The sequence below is a fragment of the Natator depressus genome, chromosome 2 (assembly GCF_965152275.1).
Source record: "Natator depressus isolate rNatDep1 chromosome 2, rNatDep2.hap1, whole genome shotgun sequence".
Taxonomy (NCBI): domain Eukaryota; kingdom Metazoa; phylum Chordata; order Testudines; family Cheloniidae; genus Natator; species Natator depressus.
Genome location: NC_134235.1, coordinates 151,238,214 through 151,265,681, shown reverse-complemented (window position 1 = coordinate 151,265,681; position 27,468 = coordinate 151,238,214). Strand labels below are relative to the sequence as shown.

The window sequence follows — 27,468 nt, the reverse complement described above, 5'->3', positions numbered from 1 at the left end:
TGTCCCTGGACTCAGCAGGCTGGGTGGAGCAGCATTTCCAAGCTGCCACCCTCATAGGCCACGTGCACCGCACCAGAATAGAGCACGCCTGAACAGGCTGGGTCGAGCAGCACTTCCAAGCTGCCACCCTCGTATGTCCCAGGTTCAGCATGTCTCTCTCCCCACTTTCACGTTACATTTGTTCTGGTAGTAACCCACTTGATGATCAACCCCCATAGGATTTTTTGGCGCTTCAGGGATCTTTTAGCTTAGGAATGAGGAGTGTTGCTGCAGAGTGAATGAGGAAACCAAAAAACACCCATGGGGAGGCTGGGCGGAGGAGAGGGGAGAGAGAGAGAGAGAAAGAAGCAACCAGCTTAATCACGAAAATTATTTATTGCCAGCTTATAACCATAGGGGAGCCAAGCAAACAAAACAGTTACAATATTAAATCTAACTTAAACTTGATTATAAAAGTCAGGTTTAGAAAACAACTCATCACACAAGTCAGGGTCAGAAGGCTATACCGAGAGAGAGCGAGCTGGGTTCTCACCACTCCATGATGTTTGAATTGATCGGGGATTCCAGGTGGTGGTGGTAGCTGAGGGTCTGGAGTGCTGGAGTCAAGCAGAGCCTGCATCATGATCAGTCAGGAGAAGATGAAGTCTCAATGGAACTGATGCAGATTTTGGATCCAGGCATCAGAACACTTACTTGAGCATGGATAGGGGTTTTTGTCGAGAAGCAACAATGGTTCAAGGGAGAACACTAGATTTATGTGTAAGCAAGGGAGAATACCAAAGTTGTTTTGTTCAGGCTAGACATGGCAGCTGATCATTCCTGGCTTTGGGCAGTGTTCCTTGGAGGGAGCTCACAATGCAATTAGGGAACTTCACTATTTTGGATAACAATAAAGGATTTATTACTAGAGTTGGTCTGATAACTACTGAGTTGGGTGTGTGCACGTGTGGGTTCATTAACATCTGGAGCAGAGATCCTCCATCATGCAGTGCTTCCCTGCTTTTCTGGTCCCAGAGTTCCATGCGGTTTTTATATTGGTCTCTCTGTTCTCCATTCTGTATGCTACTGGAGATGCCTCCTTGTCCCATCTTCTATGCAAATGGGGATAGGGGAGTTTCCTTAATTATGTCATCTTTATCCCAAGGGTTTAGGTGCGTCTCCCACCGCCTTTTCACTGCTTTTTGTAAATCTTTCTTCTGATGCAGACTTGGTTCAAGCAAAGACTTGAGGGAAGAGAGGGGAAGGTCTTTTGTGAGTCAAACAGGCTGGATACTGTGCCCTGGTTCCCCAAGAAGATAGAGCTGCTAGGTAACAACAGAGCCTTCTTATGAGGTGTGAAATATTCTTTAATATGGAGAAGTCATTAAAGGCTCTTTATGTCACTAAAACCCAGTGGTGGGACATCCTAATCTGGTGCAGAATAGGGTCAGCACGGAGGAGGCAATTGGGGGCAAGCCATTTTACAGGCCATCTTACTTAAGAGGCTTTTCCTCTGTCCACAGTTCTGCTTAGGAAGCTTCTTTATTCTTGAATAACTGATAAACGGTTTTATTTGACAAGTGTAAAATATGTAATGCTGGCTAAGGCCATGTATAGACTACAAACTTTGGTCGACACAAGTTATGTCAGTGTAAAGCTGCTGCAGTTAGTATATCACACATGCGTGTGCATATTTAGCTGCTTGCATTGATGCTAAGTGCGGTGTACCAGGGGTACGTATCCCAGTGTGCCACCTTCCAGTGCAATGCCTTTTGGGGAATATTCACAATGTGTTGTGGGGCGCACACGACTCCCGTTGCGGGGCTGGGAGCCAAAGGTCAAGTTCCTATCATTCAACTTTCACTATCTCATAATACCATGAGGTGGTTATTGACTAACCCATAATTTTTTTGCCTTTTTAAAATCCTACACACCCACAAAGCACTTGTCGCTATCCGACATCTCAGTCAGAAGAGTGGAGCCCACACAGCTCTGCACTGTTGTCATTGATGCTGCAAATGCAGGACAAACAATCCTCTGGCACTTGCAGAACTGCAGGAAGTACCACAACAAAAGGGCACATGATAATTTCTTTGAGGACAGATTGCTAAGGGACATAATGAAAAACAATTCAAGGTTGGTGGCATTTACAGATCAGCTACAGGACTGCTTCTGGGCCTAAAAAATAAGCAACTGACTGGTGGGATTGCATTATGATGGAGGTTTGGGATGATAAGTGGCTGCAGTACTTGAAGGTGCGAAAGGCCACATTCCTGGATCTGTATGCCACATTTGAGCATGGACAACAGAATGAAAGCTGCATTGACAACTGAGAAGCAAGTGGTGATCGCACTGTGGAAGCTTGCAAAGCTGGATTGCTATCAGTCAGTGGAAAATCATTTTAGAGGTGGAAAATCCATAGTGGGGGCTGTTGTCATGCAAGCGTGTGTGGGGCATTAATTGTAATCCGTTATGCAGGGCTCTCACTCCAGGTAATGTGCAGGATGTTGTAGATTGGTTTGTCTCCCTTGACCTCCAGGATACTTACGTTCATATTGTCAAACACCCCTCACATGGATGTTTTCAAATTTTGTGATTGGGCAGAGACCACTATCAGTATTGCATCCTTACCCTTTGGCCTCTCTGCCACCTCAAAGGTCTTTACCAAAGTCCTCTTGACCCCCTGCCTTCACCCTTAGAGCATAAAGTGCGGAATGGCCGCAACTGTCCTTTGGTTCCCTCTTACCATCAGTTGGAAAGCAGAGTTCGCCATCTACTCCTTAGTGGAATTCTCTTCTTGTGACTTCTTCTAGTCAGTTAGCTTGGGTTAATTCCCAATAAATTCTTCCCCCCACCCTCCTTTTTATTAATTTGTTGCAAAAAAAAATTTTTTTTAAATGTACTTTCTCCTCAGCGCTTTGTACCCCACCTTAATCTAAAATGGTGCATTCAGTACCCTCAGGCTTCAAACCCAGATCATCCTATGACAGACTCATTCCACTTATAGATGGCCATAGCTGCTGCCTTTTTTGTCTTAGTGATAGCCATGTACCAGCCTGCTGCTCAGTATGCTGTTCCTTTTTGACCCTGACAGTTGAAGTTGTACCTTCTTGAGAAATCAGTGAGGGGAGCATTAGACCAGGGGTGCGCAAACTTTTTGGCTTGAGGGCCACATTAGGCCCAAGATTTGCACTGTTTTGAACCATCTTTTCCCCCAAATTCCGTGTATACGATGGGATATGTATATTTGTGCAGTTCTTAAAAACTATTTGTGAAAGACTCTTATTTCAGTGATGGTTGCCTTCAGGATGGATTAATTTAAATCACCAAGCAGCAAACTTTAATTTAAATAATTGATTGTTTTGAATTTGTAAGTTTTAATTATTTTCCTAATGCAGGGTTTATTCTCATTGGTTGGTAACCATTTAAACATTCTGATTTGCACCCAAATATAGCCTTTACACAAAATTTGATAATTTTTTGCATACCAGCAGGACACACCATATCTGCACACATTTAAGCAATTATATAGTTTGCCATACATCTATTCAGATTCTTAATTTTGACATTTTTTAATGTCAAAAATGTCAGAAAATGTTGAGAGACATGTTTCTTATATACTGGGTAATTAATAAATTTTTATTTGGGATTCACATCAAGCTGCATTTGGATGGAAATTGGAATTAAATTAAAATACACATTTTAAAATTGTTTATGAGTTAAATAAAACCACCTTAAAAGTGTTGGCTACATAAGAAAAAAAGTAAGTTTTTATTAAAACATGTTTTGCATTTAAAACGTAGGGTTTAAAATTGACACTTCACCCCTTCCAGCATGTCTTTATATTATTGCAGAGGTGTCTGAAGCAGATAATACGGTTGAGCTAGTCATCTTACAGATCTTGGTAGCCTGTATTTATTGTTTGACTTGTATTTGTTGGAGCTTTTTATTACATCGCAGAAATTCTTTTGCTGTACAGTGCGCTACTTCAGACGTGCCACACAAGTTGTACGATTAGTAGTAATATCCTCTTTTACAGATAGGGAAACTGAGACCAAAAGGTTAAATGGCTTGATTTTTTTCAGAAGAGCTGGTCACTCACAACTCCAGTTAAAGCCAATGAGAACTTAGTGAGCAGCATCTCCGAAAAACTGGGCCCTAAGCGACTTTCCCATGGCCACAAAGGTATCCAGTGTTGGATCGCAGCCTGCTTCCTAGCTCCCTGCCTTGTGCTCAGATCACTAGGCCATGCCTCCTTCAAAACTAAGTATTAATTTAGTTTTATTTCCACAATGATGTTATATAAAAGACTTAATATAGAATTATTGAGAGAAGGGAAAAACCTTAAAACTAGGGGAATAAAAGAACTAGAGTTCACTATTCTCGTTGCTTTGACCAAACCTGAATTTGTTATGAAGGTTTTGGAAGCGTATCTTGTTCACTCTCCATTGTATCACTTGCCAAGTACAGTTGATGTAAGAGAGATGCACAAGGTTCTGGTCGATTACTTTACTTTATGAAGTGACCTTTCTAGCTGTTCCTTGCAAAATAGCATCCCCTGTCTCCCCCCGCCCCACATCTGTGTTCCTTTGTGTGTGTATATGGAGAGGAGAGGGCATTCTCTTCATGCATTTGACATCCCTCTTCCATACTTTTAGCCTCTTAAAAGCCCATTGTTACAATCAAGGTGCTGTTATCTACCTGGTCTTAGGGTTTAGAATTGAGCAACACTCTACTACTCTCTTATTAGCGTTAGCAGGGTTTCATTGTTCTTCTTCTTTAGCGGGTCATCCTTTCCTAGTTCCTGCTGGCTCAGAGTGGGAAAGATGGACTAGAAATCAAATCGATGGTGCACTTAACCATAACTATGTGAACCATTGCTCTGATTTCATGAATTATTTGTTTATATCTATCCTATATAAATAAAAAGTGCTTAGCCCAGGCTTTAGATTCTTTTGCTAAATTTTAAAATACAAAATGAATTAAACCCGAATTAAGTAGTATAGTTTGATAATTGTTTTCAGAGCAAACCTGGGGAGTGTGTCTGTTCTAAGAAATTTAATATTTTTGGGGGGAAGAACAATTTTTTAAATAAGATTTGTGGTGTTCAGAATAGAACTTTGCTCGTATAAACTTTGTAGGGCTATTGTCTGGCTTGAATTGGGTCAATTGTCATGTTATTCTCAAATAATATTAAGATATGGGAAGACACAGAATTTTTTGCAGCCTGTTTTCTAATAGAATACATGCATTTATAAATATCATGTTTTCACTCAGAGCCTTTGTATAACACTGGAGCTGTGGACACTTCTCAGAATTTTATTCAGGTGTACTCCCCACTCCCTGAAATTCCTCAGGAGGAAAATGCTGCTGAATCATGGGAAACTTTAGAAGAGGTACAATGGAGCTCCCTTATATTCCCATTTAAGTTCCTTTTCTTTAAGCAAATATATAAGAAATCATTTTTTATTTGTAGGACTTGATTCAACTCAGCCAGCTGGTGACTGACTTCTCTTTACTAGTCAATGTAAGTATTAATCTAAAACTCTAGATAAAGAATTGATAAAGACAAAGCCTGGGGGACTGAGTGGCTCAAATAATTGGTAAAGAGATAGTGGAGACTTTTGTCGCTGATCTGAAGTCAGACTAAGTTGCTACTATTCAATGGCTTTTCAGCAGCCTAATATGAAATTGTCTCAGCCCACTTATTAGGGCACAGAAGTCCTGTCACATTTTGCCCTTGTTAGTAGCTTCAGGAAAATGACACTGACTGAATGGAGTCATAGAATGGTCCTTCCTAATCAGGATTTCAAGGCTGTGAGGGAAGTTTGCACTCTGGATGTCTGTGCTGTATTTTGTCTATGGATAAATACTGTAGAGAACTCGTGTTTCCAAGTCTGTCTATCTGGCACTTTCTTAAATAGTATGTATACATACGTGCACACATCCTTATGCATTTCAATAAAATATAGGCGTGTGGGGGAGATAACAGTACAAAAGCTAGACCCAAACTCTTGGGCTTAGTTCTGCATTCCTTTTACATGTAAATTCCCACTAAAGTCAGATTCCCCCTTTTTGGAAAATCTAGATTCTTTGACGAAGAAGAAAAATCAGTAGTGTGAGGATCAGGCCCCTGAGGTAAATAGATAAAACTTCCATTTTGTTAAGTGAGGAACAGGAACATGTGCTAGTTCATTGGAGCTAAATGACCTTTGATCATCTAAACTATTAATAACCGGGGTAAGGAATTTGCCTCACTATCCACTGTCTATCTTGACAGTGTCCATTTAAGAATGTTGTCATGTTACACTGCAGTACTGTATTGAAAGCCCTCATGAGGTTTTCAGGATAAAGATTTACATTACATTCTCAAGGAGTGAGTTTTAAGATAGGTTCCCTCTTCACCCTTGGTTTTCACGCACCATGTTGCAGCAATTAGGAGCATTCAGTAGCACTGGCTTAACATGCTTAATTGCCTCACCATGAGGAGGTCTGTGAAGCTTGCTGAGGAATAACAGACACTAATGCTATTCTCTCTGTGTATCAACAGCTTCCATGCTGCATGCCTCTTGACCACTGAGCCCTGTTGATTCTGATCCTGTCTTGGCAATTTTTCTTTGTATCTTGATTCCTTACTTTAAAGAAACTACTGTTAGCTGCTCCATAGTCTTTAATTTTTGCCAACACAGAAGCTGCTAATGGGGATAGTTTTCAATCCAAGTTCCTTTGTCAGGTTCCGTTTGCATCATACTAACTACTGGAGAGCGTGAACATTAGAACAGTTTTCCTACTGGTTTCCACACATTCTCAGCATTTCTGGTTGTGGTGAGAAGGACAAGAGAGACTCCACTGAACAAGATTTGTGTTTTTGCTTACTTAGTCAGGACTTCAGGGAAGGATCTGAAGTTTCATCCACATTCTTCTCTCCTACGAGGTGTTGTGGTGGAAAGAAACTCTGTATGCGCACACATGAGCCATCTATTCTATCTCTCATCTGCCTCGTGATAGATTGTGTACACACAGAAATTGCAGTGATTTAATTTACATGGGTTTAGAAACTGTTCGGTTAAATTGGTTCACCTTCCTTATGAGGATGCATAAATTGGTTTGAGTGCCTAAAAACAATTTAGGTTAAGTATAGGTTAAGTCAGTAATGCATCGTTAATGGTCAGTATCTCTTTCCATCTGGCTGTATGTGTAAAAACACGTGGGTGGAAACACTGTTTGGGTGCCCTCCAAACACGGCACCCTAGTTAGTTATCAGTGGTTAAAACTATCGTTATTGGGTGCACATCTCAATAGGCTGTTTTGAGTTTTTTTAAGTGGAAAATTATGCACTGCTCATGCACAATATGGGCCTGACCTACAGTGACTTCAGGAGGTTAGCGGGCTCATCACCTTTGGAGGATTGATACCTATAGGATTTTCAGACACTTTGACTGCTTCCCCAGAAAATATCACAGCATCACAATATGGCCCAAGTCCTGGTTTAGAAATAATGAAGTTACAGTCTAAGTAAGAGAAACAAGGTGGGAGATGGAGAGAGCAGGAAGAGGTGGAGACAAAACACCATCTTCTCAGGGCTGCTGTTGCTCTTCTGTTAAAATTGGCAGAGAAATATGAACCCTGAGTTTGTGTGGCTGAGATACTGCTGTAGAATGCAATACATATTGACAATACCTTGCTGTTCTATTGTGTGTTCCATCTGAGGAGCTCAAAGCACTTTATGATGACTGAAGACTTGCTATACCCTTGAGAGAAGAGAGAGTATTCTCTCTATTCCTTTAAACAGGGAAACTGAGTCACAGAAGTTTCCCAGGGTCTCGAGGACTGTGGCAGAGCTTGGACTATAAACTCGGCGCCTGATTCCCACTTCTTAATCACAAGATCATCAGTTCCCATTATACACATGGCTTATTACATGTCTGCCACAGACATTCATTACACCACTTCTGACAGAACTGGGCTCAGCCATTGCGCTAGAAAGATTAAAACAAAGCTTGTTCTGAACAGAGATCTTAAATTCAGAACATTTTAAACTGTATGCTGGTCAGCCTATTGTGCTTTGTGACGGAATGAGACTGGGGTCCTGCTGTGGTTTACAAAAGATGGGAAGAAGTATCTCATTTCCAACTAGCAGCTGAGGGAGGCTGCTCACCGAAAGCTCAAGGGGGCTCGCAGTAAGAGTGTGACTGACTGGGGAAAGTGGAGCATTTTTGCATAAATTAAACAAACATAAAGCAGAGGATGGATGTGCAATTTCGGTGTATTTTCAGCATAGTCGGGAGATTAGATCGGTAGGGTTACGTTAACGTAATATAGTTTCATAGGTAAATCATGGCTTTTGGGATTTCTTTAATCAATCAAGGAAATATTGTGTGTAATACAATGTGTGCCTGCCTTGTACCCTCTCTTATTAGAAAAGGAATTGTTTTGAGTATGAAACTCAGCATGAAGCATAAATGCTTGTTTGGATTTATTGGATTTTTCCCTGAGATGCAAATTCATCCATTCATATGACAGTAGATTAAATAAGAATACATTTTAGTCTGCTCTTTCTTTAACCATATCAATACTCTGTATAATAACACTCCATTTTATTACCTCATAGTTACATTCCTTTTTGGAAGTGGTTTTGTACTTACAGCTTGGTTTATCAGATGCTATTAATGAACTACCATTAAGGCTGCATGGCTAGAGTGTGTAGAAGATGAAAGCTGCTGTGGGGCCCTGATTACAGGCATTAAAATAGTGTGTATTGGCTTACTGCTGCTTCCCAGCAGGTAACCTCACTCCTCATTCCTTTGCATCTAGTCTCAGCAGGAGAAGATTGACAGGATTGAAGACCATGTCAACAGTGCTACTGTGAATGTTGAAGAGGGAACCAAAAACTTGGGGAAGGTAGGGATCTATTCCCGCTGGTGAATCAATGGTACTCTGCCTCCCAGCAATCTTCTGTATTAACCCAATTGATCTGCCGTCTTTAATGCTGAGGGAACCAGCAATTAAGGAAATAAGGAAGAAATGACACATAGGTCGTGAAAAAAAAAATCAATCTCTTGTAATGTTCTGTTACATGCAGTCTGCCAGAACAGAATTTCTCTGGCCTAAAGCCTCATTAGACGGCTGTTCTGCTGCTGCTTTCAGTGGAATAACAACAAAACCAGGCAGCAGAGTGTTCACTGGTTGGCTCAGCAGAGTCAGATGAGCGTGACATGAAAGGATACCTGGGACACATGCTGCTGTGATACTAAACCACATTTATATCACTAATCGTTTTTAACAACCCGCAAATAGAGCTTCGGCATGTTAGTGGAAAGTTTCTGGGCAGATTACAATTCTTACATTTGTTTGAATTATGTAGGCCAGACAGTGGATTTTATATTGCAAATAAAATCAACCAATAGCAATTAAAATGATCTGTTTTTCTACTGCATATATGGGATAGCTCAAGTTTGAAGCAGTTGGGCACATTCTCTCTTACTGTGGAATAGTGTATTTTAAAAAAACTAATTTGTAAGGTTTATTTATGCACCGAGAATTAGAGTGTATTGCCAAGAGTAATGAGGGGGAAATGCACATCACCACAGGTGTGTGTTCTAAACAGATTTTTTTTCTTTTACAGGCTGCAAAATATAAGCTGGCAGCTTTGCCTGTGGCAGGTGCACTCATTGGTGGAGTGGTGGGGGGTCCTATTGGTCTCCTCGCAGGCTTCAAAGTGGCAGGAATTGCAGCTGCACTTGGTGGTGGGGTATTGGGCTTCACAGGTGGAAAATTGATACAGAGAAGAAAACAGAAAATGATTGAGGAGCTCTCTTCCAGCTGTCCAGACCTCCCTAGCCAAAGTGACAAAAAATCCAGCTGAAGTAAGATTTCAGTGTGACTAGGACTGGAAGTAATAGTCCCAGTGATGACGACAGACCTGCAGTCTTCACTTTGAACATAAGTCTGTTGTGAGTTTTGACAACTGTGTTGCTGTTTGGGAGGGGTGAAGTGGGCGGTGAGATACGTACTGTCAGTCCTGTAATTTTGAAAGCTGTAAGGAATACATTTTCATCATAAAGAAATCTGCAGCCCTAAGGAATCATGGGTTGTGTGCCAAATTCACCCCTTATTTTGTAGGATGCTACTGGAGTGGGTTTAGTTGAGAATCGAGAACACATTATGAAAGGCTTTGGAGCATTCTTACCAAAAAACCTGAGGGGCCCTAAGGTTTGGAGCACTTTTATTAAGTGATTTCAAAGATCAGTACACTATTAGTACTCCTCTCTGTCTTTTAAACTTCACAGTTTGATTCTGATCAAATGTTAAAAATGAGCTGGTTTTACTCTTCATTTGTTTGTCTGCCCAAGCCCCCATACAGTCTGGTGTGACTGTCTTTGCTCTCCTCAGCAGATGCACAGACTGGCAATGGGGCCTGAGGGTTAAGGTTACATCACATTGTTTCAGCTGTGGTGAAAGCGTAACTAAACCCAGCACCTGCCTGCATTATCAAACTCTACCAAAGTCGTGGTGCTGCTCCCCTCCCTTTCTAGAGCACTAAATTCACTCTGCTCTTTTTAAAGAAATGTCATGTCTTCTAACTTTCTTTTGTATCCATGTCTTCAAAATCCAGCTGGTTTTCTTTTTCAAATCCAGGCCCTTCTCTCCCTCTTCAAACAGCCCCCTCCCCCCCGCCAAAATCCCAGAGGATTGCTTGTGCTAGGAGAGGTAGCATTCCTTGGTTGTTCTCCTCCCAGCCTGTATTTGAAAGCTGCTTTGTGGGGTTAACCCCGCCCCACCCAAGGCTGTTTAAGAAGCACTTGCTCAGATGCTCTTCCCCTTTTTCCTCCATGTCTTGTTCACAGCCTGCCTCCATCAAAACAGTGGTGGGACAGGACAGAAGATCATTCAGCAAAGACATTGGCTGCTGTTTATAGCAATGTCAACTCCTCAGTCCTTTATTCCCATTCCACCTATTCAGCAAGGATGTAGTGGAGATTTAGTGTCACTTTGTGACCTAGAACCGTCACATCTGGAAGACAAAGGACTGTGAAGCTGACAATCCTGGTGAACTTACCAGTAACTTGTCAGGTGGTGCCACCATTAGGTGAGCTGATCACAGTTTCAGTAATGTTGATGTAGGTCAGATGTGGTGGGTTCACCTAGTGCTTATGTATGGGCTGGTCAGGTATGCTTCTTGCTCTCTCCTGCCACACAACTGTTTAGTTCTTTCCTCAGTTTCCACTGGATCACTTCTACCAGGTTGTATTCTTTATTCTTAGTAGACTTTTAGCTCAGCATAGCATTTCTCCAGGACTCAAGGTTTGCTGGTGTTCTCTGTAGTATTCTTGCTCACAGCTGCCAGCATGGGTAGTTAGCTAGTCTTCCTCTGGAGATCTGCTGTTCATTTGTCCTGTTTGCTTGATTTTCACTTGGAGCACTATTCCCTCTCTGCACCTCCCATCTTTAAATATATGGCTTTTAACAAGTTTTAAATTTCACCCAACCCTGGATAGTCTATCGTGGCAAGCCATGTCGGCCATCCCCATTCCAGCACTGCTGTTAGTGCCTTGAGGGAGAACACAGGCTATGCCATTGCTTCTTTAAGATCTCAAGTGGTCTCATCTTCCCTGAGACCTGCTTGACTGTACAAAATAAATCTCTCAAAAAAAAAAAAATGGTTGCTTAATTGGAGTTTCATTACACAATGTTGTTGGGTGCTCCATAGCCCAGCAGGGAATTGCCACTGCATCACATTTAACAACAACAAAAATGGAGCACCACTGCAACCAAGGATTTGGCACAGTCTGTGGAAATAATTGTCTTCTAATGGTGGGATTATGGGTTTTGGTGCCTAAATATTGTAAGCGACTGTTCATCTGAGCACAAGTTTCCTGTATAGGGTCGGTCTTTCTTAATTACATAATTTATTAATTACCTGTAAAATAAAAATGTGAACCCAAATGTGTAGCTGTTCAGATGTCTCTGTTAAGGAAGACTGTGCTTCCCTGAGCCTGTGTACACAAGAATGGTTTTCACAAGTAATCACTAACATATAAATTGACAAAACTGCATAGTAGAAGCTAAAATGCCGACATCTGTAGAACCAGATGGAGTGGAAAGGACCTCCTGTGTCATCTAGCTCATTTGCTCATGACGCCTAAGAAAAACTTTCTTTAAATGCATGAACCGTGACTGTAAGCTCTGCTGATGGACTTGTAATAACTGTTACACTAGGCTGTTTCCTTCCTTAGCTGATAGTCTTTACCTTTAAACTTTTCCTACTTTTCAGTTTTTTTTTTAATTAACTAGAAGCCATTGGTGATTGTGGGACTTTCATTGGACACATTTACTTTCCTTCTGTACACTACTGAACCACGACATACTGTCTTACCGCACCTTCATCAGACTTTCATCCCATGTAACAGTCTGTAGCTATAGAACTGTTGTCTTTTTGCACCACGCTATTCATTGTACTGTTGCAAACAAACTCCATGTAATAGGTCAAAATTATTCATATTTTAGAAGCGGCAAAATGCAGTAAACAAACGGTCTTCATTACATTTTGTATGTACACAGAACTTAGTATACCATTAAACCTGCAACACTATTGGATTACAAACCTCGACTTGAGAAATAAAGAAGTTTATTTGCACAGAAGGAAAAAAGTGGGCTCCCTGCAGTAGCCAAACGAACATTTAATTTTCCATGGACACTAAGAAACCTCAGGAATACAAGCCAGGCACTTTTTCCCCAGACTAAGTAAGGTTTTTACCTTCTTTTTCTGAAGAGCGGGTATTTGAGTGGCATTCTGTAGTTCCTTTACGGGATCTAATGGATTACTACTTTTTTTCAAAAAAAGCGGCAAAGAGTCCCGTGCCACCTTATAGACTGACTAAGATGTATTGGAGCATAAGCTTTCGTGGGTGAATACCCACTTCGTCGGATGCATGTAGTGGAAATTTCCAGAGGCAGGTATAAGTATGCAAGCAAGAATCTATTACTTTTTTAAAGTAATTATTTTAATCATTTAAAACAATATTCTGTGTATTAATATTTAAAATAAGCTTTTGTTGAATTAGGCAAGTATCATTTGCTATTGTCCTCCCCTGAGGGAAAATATCTAAACTAGTGAAATGTAATGGTGGATGGACACAGTGCTTGAAGAGTTTTTCATCACATTGTGCATCTGCATAGAGGCTCACCACCCTGTGCTCTATATTTACGCTGTACATTTAATGTTGAAATTCAGAGGTGTGCATACCTAGTATCACCTGTGTAGTGCCTTCCACGCATGTTACCTGAGCTTAGCCACCTCTTTCATGTTAAAATATCCACCGAAGAGGAACATCTGCAATGTTGCTTATAGACCATGTAACTGATGTGTACAGTAAGTGGTGTTTCCCCTTCTCCTTAACCCTGTTTGTCTGTCCCTGGGGTTAGGAGCTCTTGAAGGCAGGCTTCCTGCTTCTTGTTTGTTTATGGCCGCACCTATGACGTGCTTGGCATTTTCTAGCCAAATACGAAGTCTTAGCAGCAGCATTGCCAACAAATTCATGATGGTTTGGGCTACTCTGTTTACTGCACAGAGCATGTAGGGCTACAGGGTTGCTATGTACTGAAGTGACACATGCATATACTTAGTGCAGGTAGCTCATGTGCCTCATAGCCCAGTACAGCAGCCACTAGTACAGCACCAGAACCATTACAGAGAGAAAACACCCTGGAACATTTTGGAGTAGAGCCACCTTAGACCTTGCTAACCAATCTTCACGTTTGTGGCAGTTGGTCCTCATAGTGGGTTGAGACCATGGGGAATGGAGGGTAGACTCCCCCCAGCTAGGATCTACTCTCTGACCATCTGTATTATTCCTCACAAGCTAAAGCGATCACTGCAGGAGATGGTGATACCAAAGCAGAAGACAGGGGACAGAGGATTTAGTTAGTAGTAGTGATAGCTAGGGCTGTGGCAACCAGGAGAAGCATTTGGTGACTTCACTACAAGGGAGAAAGGGTCTCACAAAACTTCCAGTGGTAGGCAAGGGCTTGCACTCATGCTGCATATTAGTACTAATCACATAGAAAGGTAGAAGAGGGCCTGGAAATTTAGGGTCTGGGGTAGTGCTTGCTGAAGTGCACTGGAGATAATATAGAGTCTGCTCAACAGAGTAGCTTCAGAGGTTCCAGAGTTTTTTGAGAAAGTGGTAAAAAGAGGAGTGGTTTAAATTTATTAGGCAGGGCATCCTTGGTAAGTGAGTTTGGGGAGAAGTAAATTCTCATAAGTCAACTAGCATTAGGAAGTAAGGGCTACATTCAAAGAGGGGACCTTAGGCATTACATCACTTAATTCCTAGGTGTCCTGCTGCCCAGAGAAAAGCACAGCCCCAAGTTATGGCCCCTAGCACCCTACACACTGTATGGGGCAAGTTAGGCACCCAAGAAAGGTAGTCACAGAAGTCCTGCTGAGGAGAGAACCACCTAAGCCTATAGGAATACAGCAAGATCCAGAAAGGGACTTATGCACCTATCTCTTAGGGATTCACAGCCACAAACCCTCTCCTGAACTTAAGCACTTAAGCAAGGGTAGCCCTTGTGAAAAACCAGACACACACTGATCATAGCAAATGGACCTGTGTTTAGGTCACCCACCTGGGAGTCATGTCTTGCTCCAAAGCAGGGATTGGAACCCTCATCTTCCACGTCTCAGATTGAGTGCCCTAACCCCCAGACTATTGGCTCTTCTCTCCTTGAGCATACCAGAGTTCCATTGTGACGCTAGGCAAGTCACTGAATAAACTTCTCACAAGCGGTCACTAATTGGGTGTGCTTTATTTTCTGGGTGCCTGACTTGAGATGCTGGAGTCTGATTTGCAGACGTGCTGCACTATCACCAGCTGCAGCCAATGGGAGCTGTGCTTTGAACATATGAAGTGCTACATAATGCCAAGTCTCTCAAAAATCAGGTGCTGTATGTCAAATTGGGCACCCCAAATTATAAGACCCTTGACCTTAACCCCTGTGTCTCAGTTCTCCATCTAGAACATGGAGAGAATAGCTCTTCAGCCCACGTGGATACTGTAAAAATAAGCTTTGTGAAGCTTTCAGATACTACAGTGATGAGCACCATAGAAAAGCCCCTGAGAAAAATTATAATTCTGTCTTCAGAACAGGGATTATAGAGTAGGCAGTTAGGATGGCCTGGTGTCAGATTGGACAATGGGGATTAAACAGAATACTGACTAGAAGCTCATTAAATGAACCCCGTCCACCCTGTGCAACGAATGAGGCAGGGTTCAGTAGAAAAAAATAGTGTGGGATTATGTTATTCAAGACTCTCATACTGCATGGGCAACCCTAATTCTCGCCTGTCTTAACTTTTGAGTGCTTGATTTTGCACCCTTCATATGTTCCTTTAACTTGGCTTTTTATGTGCAACAGCATTAAGGGCTTAGGATCATGAGAGAAGGCAATACAGACATATCCTTAATCATCTTAATTTTCCCATGATATTTTTAACAGTCATGCTTGTTTACTCATGCAAGTTCCATATGTACAGTAAAATACCACACAAGATTCTGTAAAACTTTAATTTATTCCCCCCCAAGTATCCAGAATATGCCCTTTTAATGAGAAGAATGTGACAAAAAAAAGAAGTACCAGCATAACTATTCACCTGGAGAGGAAGAAATAAAAGCACGTACTACCCGATTACACAGAAAACAACCCAAAATTCCTATTTAATGGGATAGTGCAAGTTAACAGCATGTCTCTGGCAATACCACCTTCATTTGGATTATAAAAGTTTTACAGATTAGAGTTAGATCAAAAGTCTAGACGGGTCTCTGATATTTTACTCTAGCATTAGGAACATAACTTTTGAAAAGACGCTGTACAGAATGACCCACCAAACAAATGTATTTACAAGCCCAGGGAGAAAAAAAAAACAACTTATTTTTTCAGTTTATCCCAAATAAAAATACACAGAATTATGAAAATATAGGGTTACTATTTCCACCACACAAGTCAATGCTGCTGTCTGAAAGGCTTGCAAGATTATTTCAAGTTTTTAAAGTTCATCTTTTTCTCTCAATAAGGTGTACCTATGTTCACTGGGTGCTAGTTTCTGGAACGAACTCTCTGGTGGGCTGCTTGCTAAATCTTGAATTGGCTGAAAAAGAACACAAAAGTATGTTTTCATTAAGTAAAGATACTCTTTAAGATTATTGCTTATGAGAAATGAGACTAAAAACAAACAGAACACTAAGTTTCTTGAACTGGATGGAATGAATTTCTTTTATATACTCAGAGAAATAACCTGGTTTAAAACAAACACTTCAGGTTGCTTAAAGTGGAAAGGCCATCCACAAAGACCCTTAACATCAAGGAAATACCCAGTTAACATTTCCTCCTTTAACACATCTTAACCACCACACATCAGCCTAGACAGATTTTGATCCTCCTAAGACCCAATCACCTCCAGTGTGTACAGTAACAATACTTACACCACATTCCTCACTGCACACTAAATGCAAAACCTTAAGTCTGACCTCAAACTTCAACATACATGTGCATTACTGAACAGTATGGTTATTTTCCTATGGGGAAGTAGGAGACAAATACCTTAATCACAAGACTATCCTGTAAAGCAAACAGCATGTGATCATGTAATTAATTTGTTTCTCAGTACTCTGCAGATGTGGTTAAGTTGCAACAGTCCCATTTTACATATAGATTTGGCCTCGTCTGGAGGTGGTGTGGCTAAGTGAGTGAGACTTGACTCCATCATATTGGTGACTCATGTTCTATTCCCAGAGGTGCCAAATACTGTGCACGCTCAGATCCTCAGTCACCTTGTCTGTAAAATGGGGAGGAAGATACCTGAAAATACGTTGCTCCGTAGTCAGGTCTGTGAAGCACATGATTAAGATAAGAACATTTAGATCTGGACATTGGTGTGTTGGGAAGGGGGAGTTTGGTAAAGGAGGTGACAAAGCTGGCATCCAGAGGGGGACAGAGTTAAGGATGTGTACATGTACAGTAATTGTAGTAATCGGGACGTGTGTCGCTCTGAGTAGGAGCAGAAAGTATGTACGGGTAGGTGGCTTAACTTTTGATTTCTTAGCTGTGTCTCACACACAGAGTAATCCTGACACAAAAGCAAAGTTCTGAACAAAGCTGTCTGCATATTAATTTCCTAGGAATTTTTTTTAATGTTTAATTGAGTTGAGTGAGGAGGATGGTCCTCAGAGCCGTGTCAGAGAAACGCAGAGATGATGGACAAAATTTTATCTCCAGCTGCACTTCTCTGATCGATAAAACATTCTTCACCAGAATCTACACCTACACCCACCTGTTGAGCCACAAAACAAGAGTAGTTGCTTATGGAGAAGAGTCTATGTGTTGGCTACCTGCTGCCGTGTAAGTTTTCAGTTATGACAAATAATGGCAAAAGTGACCCTTACTCCTAAAAAGATTTTTAACTACCGGTTGTGCCAAATCCATTGGAGACTCTTCTGTCTGCCAATAAGTCAGACTGTCATTGACAAATTTCAAACAACTGCAAAAGGTTTTTATTAAAAATGTATACAACACAAATTATAGGGATAATTCAAAGGCCACCTGTACATGGAGAAAGACAAATGTACGCCTCCTGATAAGCAGCGTTTGTCACATACACACACATGATAGCATGGCGCTGTATGAAGAGTTATGTAATATATGCCAGTTGGACACATGTACATACTTATACATGTGTTTTGATGGCATGGGGAAGGAAGATGAGAGGTAGGCAGCTATTCTAGGCAGCGGGGCTGGCTGTGTGCAGAATTTCCCCAGGAGTATTAATGTTGCCTTTACTGGTGGCTTCCTTGGTTTTCAGCAATTGCATAGACTGGAAACACACCCAAATAACCTTTTTTCTAAATGAACTCATTTTGTGGGGGAACATATTGGAGTGACAGCATGACCTAGTTACATTTTCAGGAGAAACTAACTTTTGAGACTTGATTTCCCAATAACAACATTGCACTGTGATAATTTATGCAAAACATATTTTCTGCACATAAGTATTTGTGTGTGTGTGTGTATTATATCTATATCTATATCTATCTATATCTGTCCTCTCATTGAGATCTACCTGTCTGTAACTAGTGATTAATCTCTGTAGAGCAGAGAGGTTCATACAAGAGTAGAGCAGGTAGCACCTGGTAAGTTGCAGAGGCGGCTGGGGAGCTGCAGAAGCAAGCCCCATCTGGCATGCCAAACCCTCAGGCAGTTTCTCCATATACAGTGCAGAGCTACACAGCAAGCCAGGTGGAACTTGCTACAATTTTCTTCTCCTGCCTGGGGACTTGGGTGTCCCAGGTGGACTGACTTGTGTATAAGCAAATACCTTAAAACCAGCTACATGTAGTTGGTTTATATACAAATATACACGGGCTGGATTTGTATTTTATGATAAAATACAGGATTGTGCCTTGAATCTGCATTCTGTACATCATAGCTCAGTAACAGTTTTAGCACCAACCCTTTCATCTAGATCCTTTCACATTTGACTTTTTGAGTACAGATTCTTCCATTGTAATCAAAATACTGATGGCAAGCAACTACAGGGCATAGAACTGGGGAGTGAAAGAGCAATAGGTCTCATTTACTAATTACTAAACTTGCTTTAATGCTGTAATAGTCATTAATCCAAACCTTCCAAACAGGAAGTACAGACTATAATGAGCAATTCATCAATCAAAATTTCCTCTCAAGAGCCCTGCCTCAGTAGTTTAAAAAAAAAAAAAATCACAGCACATTCAGGGCAAATGTGCAGCTATTAAACAGTGTTTCTCTTGGAGAGCCAAATAACTTGAAACCTAGAAATGCTTGTAATCCCACTGAAAGCTGGAATTTCAGACACCAGACTATGTACTGGAGCATTTGTGCAGTATAAAAAATATGTTTTAGATGCCTTCTCTCATAAGTCACCATGGTAAAAGACGCAGATTCTTTACCAGAAGTCCTTACAGTTCTGCATGTGGCACTTTAAGGTCCACTGCCTTCAATACAGTGGGAAAACCATGTGTTGTAACATGATTTGAGGATAAAAGTAGTGGTAAGCTGTCAAGAATAAACTTCAGACATAATCTCAAAATAAATTCACCAGCATGGAAATGGCATTAAAAGACTTCAGATTTCCACAATGAATAAAAACGTAAGAGGCAGAAAATGACACCAGCATCTTTTAGTGAGGAGGCATATCTTTTTTTTTTCTTTTTAAAAAGAGTTTTGCTTTATTAACCGCAGACAGATATTGTGTGCAAGGAAGATGCTCGGATATGACAACAATAAGAGGCCAGATGTGTGTCTAAATTAGGTGGCTATAAATTCTAGTGTCAGAAGATGTCTGATACTAGACGGCTCATTGATCTAGCAGCTAAAGGCATAACAAAATCCAGTGGCTGGAATTGGAAGTCAGCAAATTTCAAACTGGAAAAAAATGCTTATTAATCTGTTCTGTAACTATTGCTCTTTGAGGTGTGTTGCACACGTCAGTTCCACTTCAGGTGACCCACAAAGCAGTTCAATCCTGAGGTGGGATCGAAGTCTACCTGAATAATGATGGAAGGACTATGCATCCAAATCTGGCATCATCGCTAGACTGTTGAGAGATGGCTTAATGAGATGCAAAGGTATGTACCAATGACCAAGCTGCAGCTCTACAAATATCCAGAATAGGCACTTGAGCAAGAAAGGCTGCATGTGATCTCATTGAACGTGCTAGCACCCTGTGTGGTGGAATTACATTGGCCATGTTGTAGCACAAACATATACAGAAGGAAATGCACAACGAGATTTGTTGACATGAGACCGGAAGGCCCATCATCCTGTCCACAACCACCATGAACAGTTGTGAGGATAACCTAAACAGTTTAGTCCTGCCCCAGTAAAACACTAATGCTCTCCTAACATCCAAATGTGCGGAGTCTCTCTCCTCATCCTTATAAGCATGAGACTTAGGAAAGGAAGAAAGTTTGCAAGTAAAGTGCCTGACTGATGTGGAAGTGAGAAACCACTTTGAAATTTTGGATGAAGGCATAGGTATACCTTGTCCTTGTAGAGGTTTGTTTTTGGTGGGTCAAATACCCAGACTCTCAATTCTCCTACTCTCCTTGCTGAGGTAATAGCCACCAAAAAGGTGACCCTCACTGAAAAATGCAGCAACAAACAGGTAGCCAGCGGTTCAAAGGGCTGTCCCCTTAGCTTTACTAATACCAGGTCTAAGTTTAAGGAGGAATAGGATCCTCTACTTGGGGGTATAGATGGTTCAGACCCTTCAAAACTTAAGTGACTTTGGACTGGAGAGAAGTAAGCAATTAGCAATCAGAGGATGGAAAACCGAGATAACCGCTAGTTCCTGATGGCAAGACCTTGCTGCTTCAGGTATAACACATAGTGCAGCACATGTTGTATTGGAGCCCAGACCGGACCAACACCTTTTTGCTGAGACCAGCAGGAAAATCTTTTCCACTTCAACAGGTAAGTGTATCTAGTAGAGGGTTTTCTGCTATTTAGGAGGATATTTTGCACATCGCTTGAACAGATATTCTTGTGTGGTGTTAGCCATAGAGCATCCCACTGAAAGATGAAGTAGGTGCCCGTGGTCCTGTGATCAGGTCTGCTTCTGGTGATAATGGAACCCTGGTTGAGAAGCTGACCAGAGTGGAAAACCAATGCTGGCGAGGCCATGCCAGTGCTATGGAGGATCGTGTGAGCATGGCCCTGTTTGATTTTTAACACTCTGCATAGGAGTGGAACCAGAGGGTAGGCATGCATGAGATTGTCTTTCCAGGGCATCGGGGAAGTGTCCATTAGAGTCTCTGGATGGTGACATGTTCAAGAACAAAATTGGTGACACTTCATGTTGTGCTGGGTTACAAACAGGTCTACGTGAGGGGATCACCCCAAGCTTGAAAAATGTATCTGACCATATCTGGCCAGAGAGATCACTCGTGGTGACTGGTGAAAGATCTCCTCATTCGGTTTGCCAGACTGTTCTGGACACATGGCAGGTGGGAGGCTGTGAGGTGTATTGAGCTGATGATGCAAAACACTACTGCCATTTGGCATAGAAAAGTGTCAATCTTGCCCCCTCCCTGGCTGTTCACATAGAACATCACAGTGGTGTTGCCCGGAAGAACTAGCAAATTCCTTTCCCGGATGTGGGGGAGGAAAGCATGACAAGCTAGATGAATGGCTCTCAACTCTTACGTTTATACGGAGAGCCAAATCTTGGCCAGACCAGACACATGAAGCCTGTAGAGTGCATAGGTGAATTCCTCAACCTAGGGTGGAAACATCTGTAACCAGAGCCAAAGTAGGATGTGGGGAAACAAAGGGGTACTCCCATAAGTATGTTGATTGGGTCCATCCACCAGTCAAGAGAGGCTAAGACTTCTGTGGGCACTTAAACCAATGTAAACCAATGTGGGCACTTAAACCAATGTGTCCAGTGAATGGTGAACTGGGGAATACATCAAGCTCAGCCAGCTCTGCAACTTAGTGAAACACAGCCTGGCATGCCAAACCACATATGTACATGAAGCCGCGAGGCCCAGAAGCCTGAGGCAATTCTGTGCTGTCATGGTGGGATGGACCTTCAGGTCTAATGAAATGTCTGGAGGAATGCCCTGGCTTCTGCAGAATCCAAGATTGCTGCCATAGGCTCTATTCTCTGAACCAGTGAGAGAATTGACTTTTCTTCACTGATCAGCAAAGCCGGTGGAGTGGATCTTGGCCAGGCTGGATATCATCTGGCTCTTGGAAAGGACTCTCACCAGCAAGTCATCCTGCCATGGAAACACCTGATTTTCTCAGGAACACAGCCACTTGCCATGCACTTTGTAAGAACAGGAGGTCGCAGACAGCCCAAATGGCAGAACTGCAAACTGACAGTGGGATTAGTTGATCATAAGTCTGAGGAATTTCCTGTGCCTTTCATGTATTGCCACATGTAAATACACATCCTTTAAGTTGAGTGCAGGATACCAGTCAGCACAATCCAGAGAGGGGATAATCAGAATGACCATGTGAAACAATTTTCTTTTTGTGCTTGTTCAGCTCTAGCAAGTCCAGAATGGGTCTGAGATGTCCTTTTGCTTTTGGAATTAGGTAGTAGTGAGACTAAAACCCCTTTCCTCTGTAAAAAGGAGGATATTTCTCTATGACTGCCAACAGGAGGAGAGATTGCACCTCCTGAAGAACTTCCTCATTAAAGTGGTCCCAGAAAAGGGGCGGGGATAGAAATAAACTCAGAGTGTATCCCAGCTCCATCCTGCTTAAGACCCCCTGGCCATAGTGACATGGCTTCAGGCACTTAGGAAGTGGGATACCATGTTGGAAAAAACAGGGGCAGGAGAAACTGAGGCCAGGTCTACACGTGGGTGGGTGGGTGGGTGAGGAATCGATCTAAGTTACGCAACTTCAGCTATGTGAATAACGTAGCTGAAGTCGACGTACTTAGACCTACTCACCACAGTGTCTTCGCTGCTGTGAGTCGACTGCTGCCGCTCCCCCGTCGACTCCGCCTGCACCTCTCGCGGCAGTGGAGTACAGGAGTCGACGGGAGAGCGCTCCGGGGTTGATTTATCGAGTCTAGTCTAGATGTGATAAATTGACCCCTGCTGGATCGATCGCTGCCCACCGATCTGGCGGGTAGTATAGACATACCCTGATACTACAAACTGGTAAGCTACTCTCAACAAGAATGTCGAACTGACTGCTTGGTGTTTCAAGGCTGTCTGGATGATGATCTCACCATGGCTGAAAAGAAAGGAAGAAGTGGTCTCCTCCTGTAATTTTTCTCTTTCCTGCTAGATTGGTCCTGGTGCCGAGACATACCAGAATAAAAATGGTGATATTGCTCCGGCTACCACTGCTGCTTCTTTGGGAGGGGAGTGTAAATACTCAAAGACTTGAATATAGCCCTAGAGTCTTTAAGGTTATGAAGCTTGTCATCGGCCTGCTATGAAAAAAAACCTCAGTCCCTCAAAAGGGAGATCCTGAATGGTCTGTTGGACCTACTGAGGAGGACCTGATGACTGGAGCCACGAACATCTGTGCATTGTAATGGCCAGTACCATGGCTCTGGCAGCAGAATCAACAGCATCCAATGCAGCATGAAGCAAGGTCCCGGCTACCAACTTTCCTTTGTCCTTTACTGCCAGAAGCTCTTGCCTGGCCTCCTCTGGTAACTTTTCTGCAAATATTAAAACATTGCCGGGTGGCAGAAATTGTAATGTCCCAGCAACGCTTGTTAATTAGAAATCTGGAGTTTTAGTCCAGCTGTTGAATAAGCTTTCCTGCCAAAAGATTGAGCGTCCTTGCATCTTTTGATTTTGGGATAGATACCCACTGACTGTGGTGTTTGCTTTTGTTAGCAGCTGAGATCAAAGACCCTGGTGATGGGAAGGTGTGTTGAGGTATACAAACCCCACACTTTAAGGCTGCTCTGGGCTTAGCCAGGCCTGCCCGCCATACCTACAAGAGATGCACAGACTGGAGGAGGAGTTAAAAGGGAGCAGAACAGCTCACTTATGGGCAGGGCAGGGCAGGGCAGGGAAGAAAAAGGACCATTACCTTGCAGCTCCTGAGGGAAGGGTTGAAGGAAGGCAGGATCTCTTTCTTAGCAACTGCTTGAAGTTCCCTCCCTGAGAGAAGGGAGGACCTGCTTCTGATAGACCCTCAGAGGGAGACATTTCTCCCCTCATCTACTAACCCAGTTTATCTGTGTTGATTCCTGTGTTTTGGTTAAGGACTGTCCCTGAAGGGGAGAGACTTAGAACTGGCCTGGCTGGAGGCCCCAGGCATGAGAGGATGCAGCTGCTGCTCCAAGAGGGAGAGAGCTGCCATGCCATGTCCGGCTGTGAAGCGGTGCCAGACAGTGACCTGACCCCCTTCACAGTGTCTTGTTACAGACTGCGAACTTTGGACAATAGTGGGGTGCTAGGAAGTGGCCCAGGAGGGCAGCTTTAAAGTGCTCCTGGGTGTCAGCAGCTCAGGCTCAGCGGCTTGCATGCTCCTGGACTAGCGTGATCAGGGACAGCTGTTGATAAGCCTGGTGCCTGCCCCAGTGGGCGGGCTGGGGGCGGTACAGCCATGCTGGAGGAGCTGCCTGTGCAGGGCACTGGCTCCTGTGAGCAGCGGCCTGACGTGTGGCTGCTTTCGCCCCGGCCATTCCTGACAGAGCCCTGCAGCTCCTTGGATATCCGATTTATATCTGCGGATATAAATTTGGTATATCTGGCTCTAGCCCAGGCTACCCCACCAAATCCCAACCCCGCATGTCAAAGGGCCTATGCCCTGACCACTAGGCAACATTCCCCTTGACTGAAGGCCATCACACGAGGTGTAAAAATGTTCAGCCCCCTTTAAGGGGACATAATACCCCACTCAGACCTTTTTGCTGTAGGAGGCAGTGAAGATGGTGTTTACCACAATACTTTTTTGGGCTCCAGAATAACCTCATTTATGGGGATTGTCCCTTGAGAAGGCCACACAGATCTCAAGATATGAACCAATCTGTGAGTGGCTCCTGAACTACTTCCACCTGGATATCTAGGGAGGAAGCCACCCGCTTTAAAGGGTTCTGGTGAGCCCCATAATCATCCCGGGGAAGTGAGGAAACATAAGACATAACCACCTCATTGGGCGATGAGGAGGAGGAACCCAAGACCGGCTGAGGTGGAGCTTCCCCCACTTCCTCCAAAGGGGGGATTCACTGAGGCAGACTGCTCAAGTTCGGTACAGGGCCTGGCACTGGGAGCAGCTTCTTGCAGTTTTAGCAATGCAGGATCACAACACCTATTGGAGGACATAGAGGGCGGAGGGTGAGGAGAGGGTTTGGAGGCAGTACGGCCATCAATATGGCACTGGAGCTCAATTTCTTCCCAACCGTGGCTACTAGCTGACCAACGGGGAGGCTCCACTAGATACCAGAGGTTAAAGCCTCTTGAAGGAGAGCAATGGCTTACGTGATGTGGCTGCGACACACAAGATCCAACTTCTCCCTTGCACGATGAACTTTAGTCATCCAATCAGGTAGGTGCAGTGTTTCTTGTGCCAGGGAGTAGTGACGGTAGTCTGGAGAGGATGGCATCAGGGAAATCATAAGCTGGCTTGCCTCTCGAGTGGGGACCAGATTGTCTGGAGGTAGCAAGGGTACTGGACGCGGAACTCTGGTAGCCAGTAATCCATGAGAGTGTCTGTCAGTACCGGGAGAGATGTCTCTTGGTCTGCCAGTGACGCTAGCGCTCAGCGGGTATATGCCTCAAGTGTTGACAGCACCAGAAGATTCTGTTGCTGCTACTGCTGAGCCAAAGATGACAGCACTGCTTAACAGGATGGTGCTCACTTAGAGGTCGATCTCAATGGCCCCATTAGCGGCGCTGAAGTCGATGACCTCTCTTGGAGGTTGTATCTGTACCACAGAGTGCCTCAGCACCATGTGCACTCCATTCTCCTTCCCAACTTGACTGCTGGAGTTCAGTGCTGGGGACCTTGATTTCCTGGACAATGGGTCTCTGGTTGCTGTCCTCTGATGCTGCTTCAGTACCAGAGAAGGAGATTGGCACAGACTCTGCCTGGAAAGGGGGAACACTCCTGACTAAAGCAGAGTTGCACAGTGCCTGCCCCAAATGGGAAGGCTTTGAGGGTGGGCACAGGGCTGCCTCCATAAGAAGGTACTTCCCTGTTTTTTTTACTTCTGGGCTAAGTCCCTGTAGATTTGGCATCTTTCTCTGATGTGACCTTTTTCTAGGGTAGTTCAGGCACCTACAGTGCAGGCTGTTGACCAGAACTGTCTTCTTGCATGCATTGTAAAGTTTGAAACCCGGGGAACAAAGCAAGCTCTGGCACCGGTACCCAAAACCGAAAGGAACGATAACGTACGGTAGTAAAAAAGGAAACCTATTAGTAGAAAAAAAACCCTACACTAAGACCGTATACTATCAGCTATTGACAAGTACCCACTACATACAATAAAAATACTGAGAAAGAGGAAAACACTTGCGGTAGCAAGGTAGAATGCTCTTACAACAGTCACAGGCGGTAAGATGGAACTGAAGGGGGTTGGAGGCAGCTCTTCCCTTTATACCATCCCACAGCAGCATAAGTAAGCAGAGGGCACATGTGCTATCTTGACGGGAATTGCTGAGTGAAAAATCTCTAATGCTAGTGCACTGAGCAAACACACACCTGAAGTGGAATGGACATGTGCAACCACTTGAAGTCCTTTTTTTTTCTCCAGGGTTTGTCTACACATTGAGTTATTCTGGAATAACTCCACGTGGGGACACACTTCTTGAAAAAGAGTGCCTTGTTCTGGGTTAGCTTATTCCATTTTCAAAGCTATTGTGCTTTAAATTCACATCCTACCTTAAATATAAATTAATTTTCAAGTGTAGACAAGCCCTTAAATAGCGAGGGGAATAAACAATTGGAACAGCTCACCAAGGGATGTGGTAAACTCTCTAGCATTAAGAGTCGCAGGGCTTATTTACATTTGAAATGCTACAGCGACACAGCTGCATTGCTGCAGTGTAGACACTACCTATGCTGATGGGAGGGGTTCTCCTACTGGAGTAGATACCATCTTCCTGAGAGGTAGCAGCTAGGCTGACAGAAGAATTATTCCGTTGACCTAGCACTGTCTACGCTGGGGGCTAGGTCGTCTTGACTATCCTGTTCAGGGGTGTGGTTTTTTCACACCTCTGAGCAATGTAGTTAAGCCAAATTAACAGACCTCAGTCGAAAACATGGGTCTTTCTAAAAGACATGCTCTAGGTAACCACAAGTATGGGGCTGGATGCAGTAATCACTTGTGAAATTCCATGGCCTGTGTTATGTACGAGTTCAGTTTAGATAGTCAAAATGGTTCCTTCTGGCCTTAAAATGTGAGAATCTATGGAGTTAGATATTTCCCCCCAAATATATATATATTTCCAATAATGAACACAAAAATGATTGATGCCAGACACCTATACCAAACACATTCTTGTGGGAAGTAATGTCTAAACGATGTATTGAACTGAACTTTATTAAAATGGACTTCACTCCAATGACTCTGAACAAATATATCTTCTAACGTGGCTCCCAAAATCAACTGAAAGCAAAAGCCAGCCAAAAGATGCCTAGAATGTACATCCCTGGATTGCCACAGAGATACAGTGAAGACCCCTTTTCAAATTATATTGCACCTGGCAGAAGCACTTACTGTACTTGTGTTACATTTTGTTCAGGGAAGCAGGACCATCAACCCAACTTTCAGAAAGTACCATGGTATCTAATGACAAGTGGCCAGGACCTCTATTTTACTCCATCTGAAATATGGCATCTTCAGTAGCACAGCTGTCCCTTGACACTACCAGAAGGAACCATTTTGATTATCTAAACTGAACTCCTACATAACAGGGCCCAGATTTTCCTTTAAGGTCTCCTCTTGAGTTCTGAGCTGATGAGTAC

At 43.0% G+C, this 27,468-nt stretch overlaps 2 protein-coding genes across 3 annotated transcripts in view; one reads left to right on the top strand and one right to left on the bottom strand.

The window, feature by feature from the left end:
• Positions 1–11,863, top strand: part of STX17 (syntaxin 17) — a 64,307-nt gene extending 52,444 nt beyond the window's left edge. For both annotated transcript variants that reach the window (XM_074943211.1, XM_074943212.1), the window contains exons 5-8: positions 5,257–5,375; positions 5,456–5,506; positions 8,794–8,880; positions 9,605–11,863. In XM_074943211.1, the coding sequence (XP_074799312.1) occupies positions 5,257–5,375; positions 5,456–5,506; positions 8,794–8,880; positions 9,605–9,844 (497 nt within the window). In that variant the 3' untranslated portion in view covers positions 9,845–11,863. The remainder of the gene's footprint in view (positions 1–5,256; positions 5,376–5,455; positions 5,507–8,793; positions 8,881–9,604) is intronic.
• A 3,678-nt stretch (positions 11,864–15,541) lies between these two features.
• Positions 15,542–27,468, bottom strand: part of ERP44 (endoplasmic reticulum protein 44) — a 123,208-nt gene continuing 111,281 nt past the window's right edge. Inside the window, exon 12 of the mRNA XM_074945131.1 lies at positions 15,542–16,129. Coding sequence (XP_074801232.1) covers positions 16,028–16,129 — 102 coding nt within the window. The 3' untranslated portion in view covers positions 15,542–16,027. The remainder of the gene's footprint in view (positions 16,130–27,468) is intronic.